Raw genomic sequence first — 11,200 nt, forward strand, 5'->3', positions numbered from 1 at the left:
ACTCATTTGGGGATTAGACCTCCATTATGGGCTATAATCATTTCTCCTCTAAGTGTGTAAACTTGGATAATATGCATCATTAATTTCATAACCTCTAAACTACCTCTAACATTGTCGTTTGCATGCATCTATTTGGGTATAAATTCTTTTCACTCATCACAAGCTCACACTTTACACTCACGCCCTACACAAACCCTCTCTCTCTCTCTCAGTTCTTCATCATCTTCATCAAAGTCTTCATCATCTTCAAACAAGTTCTTCATCTCCCAAATCTTCTTAAACATTCTTCTACATGGATGCTCAACAACAATCCGTCTACAACTACTCTCAACAGATGGATTCAACTTATTCAACACCCATTTCTACTCAACAAACAACTGCAACTATTGGTGTTGCCGCCACCCCCATCTACAGAGAACCCCACATTCTTGATTGTGAACCTCACATCCATCTTACAACACCATTTGAGAAGCTTGAGGTACTGTGTGAATCGCTGGTGGATTTCGACAATATGACGAGAAACGGTGTAGACCTCACGGAGGAGTTAAGAATGCAAGGGTGGGAAACCTACTTTCAGAGACTTTACGGTCCGGTGTACACATATCTGGTGAAGGAGTTCTGGCGCTTTGTAGACTCAGATGATCACTATATCGTCTCTCACGTTCTGGGAGTCAAAATAGTCATCGCTGAGAAATCAATAGCTTCCCTTCTGAATATGGAAAAGATAGAAGGAAGAAGAATCTACAACATCAATCCTAGGGAAAAATACTTGTCCCAGGAAATAGCCCCCACTATTTTTCAACAGAACGCTGAGGAAAAACACTCCAAGAACAAAGAACTTCATCAAAATCTTTGTGTCTGGCTGAAGATCATCCTGGGCACCATCCATCACCGTCCTGCATCAAACTCTTCTGATTACATCAACACATATCAGAAGTGCATCCTTTACTGCATCCACAAGGGGCTGAAACTGAATCTTCCAGCACTGCTCTTCAAGTATCTCAGAGACTCTGTCAAAGATATCAGAAACAATATGAAGCCCAGAACCTACATCCCCCTGGGAAGACTCATCTTGGATGTTCTGATTGAGAGTGGGTTGGTGGATCACTTGATCCATCACATTCTGATGGAGGATGTCACTGTTGACATTGGAAGACCTATGAATGCTCAGAATCTGAAGAGTATGGGGTAATTGAGCAAGTCAGAACCAAACCTACTCAAGACACTTCCTGGGAAGCACTCAAGGATCAGAGGAAGATTCCCAACAGTCTCTACCTCTTCTCCAAGATTGACCTTCTAGAAATGGTGGCACACTATCTGCAGGATCTGGCAAACCAAGGGGTGGACATTTCTGAGTTCTCAGTGGACTGGCTATCTAAGCGTCCACCAAATTTCATGAAGAGACAACGGGAGCCATCTGGAAAGTCTAAGAAGGCAAAGAAGGCAAAGCTGGAAGAAACATCTGGGTCAAGACCTCTAGTCCCTCTGGATGATTTTCCAAGTAAGTCTATACCTCCTTCCCGCTCTGTTAAATTAAAGTCTATTGCTTCTTCTCTTCCCCAGACCACTCCCGTCTACACCTCATCAGAAACACCTCCCTCAACCACCAGAACCTCTAACCCACCATCTCTCAAATTCAATCTCGCAACAACTACCCTACCCATTTCTGAAGCAGAAATGTTGAACAAAACTACCTCACCTTCATCTTCCTCACCTTTATCCCCACCATACTATATTCTTTCTTCAGACAACGAGCCCTCTGACCCCTAATCCCCCACTCTAGCTCAGCTTCAAGCACGTGCTCTGGCCTCACAACAACCATCACAACCTGAACCTGAACCTGAAGTCACTTCCCCACCCCTGAACAACAAAATCCACCTCAATCCGATCAACCTCAAACACCAACTCCTGAACAACAAACTAATCCACCTCCTAAACAACCAGTATCCTCACCATCTGAACATCAACAAAATCCACAACCTAAACAAACAACATCACCTCCCTCTGATATTCCCCCACCACTAACCTCTGATGCCATCATCACTCCCACTCACGATCCTGCCGACACCAATTCAACTCCACCATCCTCCCTAGCCTCTAACTCTGAACCAGAAACTGCCTTCCCCACATTAGAAGAAGTAATAACTTTATTTGCAGAGTATTAAGTGGAAAAGATCAAGTATCTGTCTGTCAACTCTGGCATTAGTGATGATCCCTCTGCAGTGAGGATCCACTAGAACAAAGTGATTAGATGGATCACCTCTGAAGCCTTTAAACTGAAAGGCCTCTCTGAAGAAGTCCACAAAGACTTCATCAGAGATGCTGGAATAAGGCTACAAGCTTGCTTGGCCAGAGAGGTTGAGGAAAAGGCCAGGAAGGAAGAAGAAGAGAAAGCTCGCCTGGAAGAAGAGAAGAGAATCAGAGAAGCTGAAGAGGCGGCTGCTGCTGAAGTTGCTGCTGCTGCGGCTGCTATTGAGGCTGAGGCAAAAGCAAAAGCCAAAGCTGAAGAAGCAGTACGCATTGCTGTAGAGGAAGCTCCCAAGGCCAGTGCTGATGCTTTGACTCAGGGGGAGCAATCTAACTTCGGTTTTGCCCCTCTGGTCTTAAAGGCTCTAGAGGAACTGCAAAAGGAACAACAAGTGGTACGAGCAAGGTTGGATCACCAGGATTCCGTCAACACCAACATTAAGAACTTGCTGACTCAACTGCTCCAAAGGATGCCTCCACCCCCAAACCCTTAGACACTTAGGCTTTTTGCTTGTTGTTTTTATTTTGATGTTTTCTTTCTTATGTTGTCTGATTTATGCTTTCATTGCTGCCTATTTGTACCTGTTTTCTCTTTTATATATGAATATCCATTTCCTTCCTATATTTATGTCTTTTTGATTCTAACAAAAAAGGGGAGAACTAAAACAGCTCTGATGAAAATATATATTTAATGACTTATGAGAACTAAAGTTATGAAGGATATTTTATGTAACTGCGAACATTAAAAATATTAATGACTTATGAGAACAAAAAAGGATATTTTATGTAACTGTGAACATTAAAAATATTAATGACTTATGAGAACTAAAGTTATGAAGGATAATAGCTAAGGTACAAAACCAACTACCACACAAGGAAGGTCCGGTAAGAAATTCTGTTAAATATGATGATCTAACTCAGGGGGAGTCCATTCTCTTTATCTGATTCTGAGATATTACTTACTGTTTCATCATCACTCTGACTTGTTTTGTCATCATCAAAATGGGGGAGATTGTAAGAACAAATTTAGTTCTACAATGTATCTCTAAGATTTTGATGATAACAAACGATGAAACAAAAATGGTACCCAAACGAATTTTTTTCTAAGTATGCATGACTCTGATCAAAACAATCAGATAGACAATCATCAGATACAGAATCAAGCACTAAGATGCTACTCAGAAGATACGTAACTAGAAGCTCTAACTCTAATCCAACGCAGGCGTTAGCTAAACAAAAGAAGTCAGACACTCTAAAGGTGAAGAATGACTCTAAAGACATACACTTTGAAGAAGTCAAATAAAGAGAAACTCTAAAGACAGTCAGCAACAAGCATCCTCTGAGGTCGCAAATCGCTAAATGAAGATTCCGACAATAAGATCCGCTGATTCAAGAAAGCTTAACTTTGAAGAAATTTGCTTATGGAAAGAAACTATTTTTAGAAGGAAGTTATGGCGCTCCAAAATACTGCTTTGGAAAGAACACGAAGATCAATGACGTTAATCATCCATCAATGCCCAAGATTCTGAATTTAAAATCACCCAACAATATTCTCACTCTCCTGTAAAAAGGATGGAACGCTCCCCAAAGAAAACACCAAGAAAACACACAAGAATACAACACTTTCTCCATTCATTATTCTTTCTCTCACAAGCTGCTGCTATAACGTGATAATATTTTTGTTCTTATCTTGTGTAATATCTGCTTATTGTTAGAAGCATTATTCATTACTGTAATCATACTATTTCTAAGATATTTCCTCAAGTGACTTTGTGAAGTGTGATTACTTGAGAGGGCTAAGGGATTATTATTCTCTAAGATGATTGTTTGTGTAATCTTTCAAGCTTAGTGGATTAAGTCCTTTTTGAAGGAAAAATCACCTTGGCCGGGTGGACTGGAGTAGCTTTGAATTTCAAGCGAACCAGTATAAAATTTGATGTTGAATTCTTTTGTTTCTACGTGTGTCTAAGTTCTAAAAGTTTTTTTAAAACAATTCAAACCCCTCTTTCTTGTTTTTCTCTACCTTCAGTTGGAACATGATTCTTGATCAAGAAAATTCTAATTGTGTTAATATCAACAAAACCGTCAATATTAGGGAACAAAGCTAAACCATAGACGAGTGTAGCGGTAAATTCGTGGCCATCAAGCTATGGATAAACTTAACGTCAGTAAAACCAGAGTCGCCACCACGCTTTTATTATTTCCAAAGGAAAAGGGAAAAGTTCGAACAAAACCTCAAAGGTAAGAATTTTTCAAATCAAAACTAATAAAATTCCAGAGATTACAGGTAAGGGGGTTGGTTATACAGGGGGAAGGTGTTAGCACCCAAAGTGTCCTAGGTACTCCTAGGGAGCCCTTTTTGTGTGCATATGTTTCTGGGTATAAATGATGTTTGATCAAATATAAAGTGTGGATATGAGAAAAATAATTCATTCATTATATTTTTGTGTTTGACAAGACCTTCAGTCTTATGCCTACGTACCAACATAAAAACGAGGGATCAAAACCCTGTAGTTCGTGGTAAAAATTTCAAAGAAGTTAGGAAATTGATTTTAACAAAAGTTTAACAAGAAAATGGAACAAAAAGGCCAAACATTTGAAGGGGGTTGTTATTTCTTTTTGTCTTTTTTGAAATTAAAGTCAATATGGTTAAGTTTATTTACAAGTTTGATTTTAAGAAAAAGTTTGAAAATTCAATGGCATAAGGCCAAAGTTTCTAATCATTAAAACATGTCTAAGTTTGAAATCACAAGCAAAGAAAGTTTTTGAAAAAAGGGAGAGGTTTTGAAATTAAAGAAGTGGGAGGAGATGGAGAGACTACCCTAAGCAAAATGAAAAGTTAAGGGTTGAAAAGATCTGACCAATGAGATGCAATCCAATAGACAAGAATGTCATATAGAAACTCATTTTCCTTTAGACTTTGACAATCAATAAGCAATAAGCAATGAGCAATATCCAAGCATCATGTAAAGATCAAGGCATCAAATAAAGATATCCATAAGTATCAGATGAAATATTCTTTAATCAACTCAGAACAAAACATCGTACATAGACAATAATAACAAAAAAACAATTAAGCACAAAGATAGAGTGGAATATTAATCAAAGGGATCCAAGATCTTGCATCAAATGAAGGCATAGTCAAAGATAGACCAGTCTCAGATGTTGGCATTGGCCAAGTCCTTTAGCACAAGGAATGTTGCCTAGTTCTAAGTCCAGAAGTTCAGATCAAATCCCAACAGTCCAACCAAATGTTTTTTTAGGTTTTTTGTTATTATTAGGTGTTATAAGGTCCTAAGACCACAAACAAAACAATAATCAAGCAAACAACATATACAATCACAAGATATAACTCAAATGAGCAAAGTGAAAAGGACATGAAACATAAACAAGTTGCACGAAATGTAAATGGCAATGAATGATAAAGGTACTTGAAATTTAAAGTGCATAAAGTAAATGACTTGAAAGTAAAGCAATATTAATAAGAATTAGTCAATGGGTTAGTCAACTGTTACTGGTGAGTTTTAATTGATTAAGTCATTCTTTGGAGAACACCCAACCATTCAATCACAAGTATGAATCCTTATACCAAGACATCATCCATGAGAAGACATCCAACTTGGATATATCAACAAGTATGCCACTAGCTCTCAAGAATGGAAAAAAGGTCAAGTTCCCACACAATGCCATGAAGAATGGAAGACTTACAATCTCACTTACTAGAATTTTATGCTTTGAGGGACAAATTTAGCTCTATGTTATGCAATCATAATTGGACTTATGTAGAATGCACAATCATCTGAGGTCGGGCAATAAAATATATGTGTTAATGCATGTTAGAGATTTGGTACAAAGAACCAAACTCCTAAAACATATCACACAAGCGTGCGTTTTAATTACCAAGCGTGTGGACGTTTGACTCAGGCGCACCATGGAACGCGCGCTGGTGGCCACTTGATCTGCCACCTCAATTAATGAGGGAGATCAAGTGGTCCACGTTTTTTCTGATTATTTGAATTTCATTTGAATTGCTTTATTTTCATTAATTCATATTAATTTTAATATTGATCCAAAAAATATGAGAGTTTCACCAAAAAATTTCAAATATTTTCCTCTTTCATATTATGAATTAAAATTATTTTTTGGATCATTATTAATATTTTTCATGATTTAATTGATTTTTCATTTGTTTTTATTTGTTTAAAAATACTTTTAAGTCTTTTAAAATTCTGAAAAATTTTCTCGAAGGTCCTTTGACCTTGTTTGACCTATGATAAATCTCATGGCCATTTATTTGGTGTTTTGATGAGGTTTTAGGAATTTGACAAACCATATTTAAATTAAATGTATTATTTTAGTATTTTTTTAATTGGAATAAATTCCAAATAAATTTGTTGATCAATTGTGATGACTTATTGGTGTTTGACTCTTTTTATTGGGCCTTGATCAAGGTTGATTTGACTTTGTCAAATTAATATTATTGGATTTAGGGGATTGATGGAATGTATATTCTATCTCCCAAAATGAATGAATGATATTAATTTGGTAAAATTCCTTCTTTGATCAATTTGAGATTTCATCTATTCCCCTCCCTCTTCATCTCCTTCCCCTTCTTTATGCATTCATCTCATTTGGCCTATGATATCTCAAAGTCCTAAAGTTAGTTGATTGAAAAATTAACATGAGCATGGATGAGATTAGACCACACCTTTTGCATATTCTTTTTGTGTGTGGTATGTTTCATGAGCATAGTTCATAATACTATGTCTCAAACATGCATTAACACCAAAATTCTTTTGCCCAACCTCAAATAGTTGTGACTTCTACATAAGTCCAATTACGATTGCTTAACATAGCGCTACATTTCTGACATAAAAGGCATATCATTCTAGTTAGTGAGAATGTAAGTCTCCCCTATTTCATGGTATTGTGTGAAACTTGGCCTTTTTTCCTTCCTTTGGAAGATGTCCTGGTTCAAGGATCCATGTTTGTGATAAGTGGGTTGAGTGTTCTCCAAAGAATGTCTAATAATGAAAAGCAAAAACAAAACAATACTAACTTCTAACCTATTAACTACTAACTTTTAATTTCAAGCCCTTTACTTTAATGTCATTTAATTCTAGCTTTTATACATTTGCCATTGTTCATATCATTCTAATTGTTTATGTTAATGAAATTTTCACTTTGTCCACTTGGACCATATTGTGTGATATATTTTGTTTGTGCTTTTCTTATTTGTATGTTCTTTGACCATTAATGTGCATAATAATAACAAAAACCATAAAAAAACTTTTGTGTGGATTGTTGGCTTGATCTTGGACAAATGGACTTAGAACTTAGGCAACATTCCTATGCTAAAGGACTTGACCAATGCCAACTTATTGAGAAACCAAGTGCTTGCAATTTGAAACTTCAACTGATACATCATTCAATATCTCTCTGAGCTCATCTGCAACATGATCATTGTGAAGTTGTTATTTTGAACCTGTGACTTGTGAAATTCATCTGTTACATGGAATACCTTACAGAAGATCATGGAATTTATAAGCTTGGATGTGGCCATCTTTATTTCAGGCCCTGCTCTTCAAGATAATATAATTGTGCATGTGTGTGTTGCTTGATTCTAAAAATCCAAAGGAATTCCGAGTTTCTATTGACATTCTTGTCTATTGGATTGCTACCCATTTGATCAAATCTTTTCAACTCTAAACTTTTAATTTTGTACATAGGACAGTGTCTTCATCTTCTCCCCATTTCTTTAATTTCAAAACATCTCCCTCCTTTTTCAAAACCTTCTTTGATTGAACTTATTTTGTTATAAACTTTGGCCACTTTATAAAAAAGATAGAAACTTTGGCCTTATGCCATTGCATTTTAAAGCTTCTTTTCTTAAATCATACTTGTAAATAAACTTAACTATACTTAACTTAAACTTTCAAAAAGCCAAAAAGAGCTAACTCATTCAAACCATTTTTGGGCCTTTGTGCCTTTCAAACTTAATTTTTGTTAAAAGCAATGCATCCACTTTGAAATTTGTATCATGAACTACGAGGTTTTGATCCCTCATTTTTACGTTGGTACTTAGGCACAAGACCGAAAGTCTTGCTAAACACAAAAATATAATTAATGAATTCTTTTCTCATCCCCCCATTCTATTTGTTTGTAAACATCACTTTGTACAAAATACATATGCACACAAAAAGGGCTCCCTAGGAGTACCCAGGACACTTTAGGTGCTAACACCTTCCCTCTGTGTAACCAACCCCCTTACCTGTAATCTCTGACATTTTATTAGTTTTGATTTGAAAACTTCTTACTTTTAGGGTTTTGTTCGTACTTTTTCCCTTTTCCCTTGGAAACAATAAAAGTGTGGTGGCGACTCTTGTTATTTGATCTCTAGTTTATCCATATCTTGATGATCATGAATTTACCGCTACAGAAATTAAATGGCGACTCTGCTGGGGAGTAGTCTCCAGTGGGTTTAGCCTACTTTTTGTGTGTATGTATTTGTATATATGTGATGTTTGTATATATGTATGTGTGATATAATCTTCTTGTTGTGCTTGGTAATCTCTGAGTGGTGAGATAAGTTCTAACCCGAACTTGAGTGCAATTAAGATAAGAGGATGGTATAGTCATGTTCGACTTATGTGGAGTAGTCCTTAACAAGTTGGCTTGAGAGCCATCCGCTCAGTGGAGACTCTTTAGGATTTGGAAATGTCACACAAGTATTTATGGTTAGGCATTACTATCTCTAATTTGGGTCTGAGAAGCTGAGGACCGTAGAGCATTTACCCCCTCTTGGCCTATTTAGGATGTAGTGCGGAGACTGTTAAAGTGTAGACTTGATAACAGTTGTTACACGATACTACACTCAGACGAGTTTCTCTTGAGAATATTATGGATCGATGAGTCAGTCATCTTAACCTGTAATATCCGATAGATGGAATAAAGACTCTGGGAAATTTTTAGAACACGATCTACATGTTTTTATCCTTAGTTCACTCCTTTGGGATGGTTCTTACCCAAACTCCATGCTCGTGACTTACAACAAACCCTTGATTCTTGGTTGATCCAATCAAGTCTTGTCAATATCAATGGAACTTGGGTGTTGATAAGGGGTGAACCATAATCCACCAAAATGGATGATTGATCTTGACAATGACTTGATTCATCCCTTGACCTTTGTTCTCCTTGTGTGTGATCCCTTATTTGTGATTGTTGCATTCATGCATTCATGCGCATCATAACATTCATCACACGAAAATTTCAAGGAACTGAGGTATCGTTTGCAAATATTTTCAGACCATGGACTGTGGACGAAGGCACACTAAGAAGTATAGTTTCAGATGTTCTGACTTGAAAGAGTTAAGGAAGCTAGCATATTTTGTATTAGATCCCTTGGACTTCAAACAACATCATGGGAAGCTTTTGTCCATCTTGTCTGCTGATGTGGTTGAAGGAATCTTGAGTGTATTGGTGCAGTTCTATGATCCTCTCTACCGTTGTTTCACTTTCCCAGATTTTCAGCTTGTGCCTACCTTGGAGGAGTATTCTCATCTTTTGGGGATACCTGTTTCTAGAAGAGTCCCTTTTAGTGGATTGGAGGAGATTCCCCTATCTAGTATTATTGCTGAAGCTCTTCACTTGAAGAAGTCTGAGATAGAGGCTCATTGGGTGAAGAAAGGAGGATTGTTTGGGTTATCATTTGATTTCCTCATCAAGGAAGCTACTGCTTTTCCTCAAGCCGGTAGTGTGGATGCTTTTGAAGCTATCTTTGTGTTGCTCATCTATGGATTAACTCTATTCCCTAACATTGACGATTTTGTTGATGTTAACTCCATTAGAATTTTCTTGATTGGGAATCTTGTGCCTACTTTGTTGGGTGATATGTATTTCTCTTTGCATCTAAGGAATTCTAAAGGTGGTGGAATGATTGTATGTTGCATTCCTCTTCTATACAAGTGGTTTATTTCGCACTTGCCTCAGACACCTGCTTTTATGGAGAACAAACAATGTCCAAGGTGGTCTCAAAGACTTACGTCTCCCACTAATGATGATATAGTTTGGTATGATCCATCTTTGAGCAGTTTGGAGATTATTGATAGTTGTGGTGAATTCTCTAATGTGCCTCTCATTGGAACACAAGGAGGAATTAACTACAACCCTGCTTTGGCTCGTCGTCAACTTGGGTTCCCCTTGAGAGACAAGCCTAATAACACTTTGTTATAAGGTCTTTTATATCAAGAGGGTAAAGATTCCCAACATTTGAAGTAGAAGATTATGCATTCTTGGCATAATGTGCATAGGAAAGGAAGATCCGAGCTTGGTTCGCGCAATTGTGTAGCTTTGGAAGCTTACACTCTTTGGGTGAAGAAGAGAGCTTTGGAGTTGAAGATGCATTATCCTTGTGAAAGACCTATGTCTATGGTTGTGGTTGAGCCATTAACTCTCACTAACCAAGATGTAGAGGAGTTGGAAGACGCGCTCGTCAAGATGAAGCAAGAGAAGGACATGTGGGAAGAGCGTTTTTGTGCTTTGAGCAAGAAGCATGAAGAGTTGCAGTTGGAGTCTAAGGACACACATGCACTTATTGAGCTACTTGAATACCGAGTGACGAAGAGACAGAGAGAGCCATAGGTTTCATCTTCTAGCATGCCTCAGCCTTCCGTTGCTTGGAAGAAGATTGTTGACCAACTTGTCCTCGATAAGACTCAGATGAAGGCTTTTTTTGAGACTGAGATCCGTCGCATTCGAAGGAAGTACATGTCTACATCCAGATCTTCTGACATTGTTGTTAGGGATCCTTAGGATGACTAGTCTCTTTTTCTCTTGTATTTTTCATTTGGTTTATAAAATTGTACTCAGTGCAATCCTTCCAATTTATATAAAGAAAAAGAGATTTTTGGTCATATTAAATTGTTGCAATTGATATTCAAATATATATATTTGC

The 11,200-nt window shown here is 37.3% G+C and overlaps 1 protein-coding gene across 1 annotated transcript; it reads left to right on the forward strand.

Moving 5' to 3' along the window:
- The first annotated feature begins 1,302 nt into the window (after window positions 1-1,302).
- LOC127080580 (uncharacterized) lies at window positions 1,303-2,741 on the forward strand. Its single transcript, XM_051020896.1, has 2 exons — window positions 1,303-1,501; window positions 2,284-2,741. The coding sequence occupies exons 1-2, from the start codon at window positions 1,303-1,305 to the stop codon at window positions 2,739-2,741; spliced, it is 657 nt and encodes a 218-aa protein (XP_050876853.1).
- Window positions 2,742-11,200: the final 8,459 nt, after the last annotated feature.

This window comes from Lathyrus oleraceus, chromosome 5 (assembly GCF_024323335.1).
Source record: "Lathyrus oleraceus cultivar Zhongwan6 chromosome 5, CAAS_Psat_ZW6_1.0, whole genome shotgun sequence".
In the NCBI taxonomy this organism is placed as follows: Eukaryota; Viridiplantae; Streptophyta; class Magnoliopsida; order Fabales; family Fabaceae; genus Lathyrus; species Lathyrus oleraceus.

Bases quoted from the DNA above. Each gene is read 5' to 3' on its own strand.
- LOC127080580 (XM_051020896.1), top strand. From the start codon at position 1,303: ATGGTGGCACACTATCTGCAGGATCTGGCAAACCAAGGGGTGGACATT. The intron at 1,502-2,283 runs GTAAGTCTATAC...TTAAACTGAAAG, and splicing joins CCCTCTGGATGATTTTCCAA to GCCTCTCTGAAGAAGTCCAC.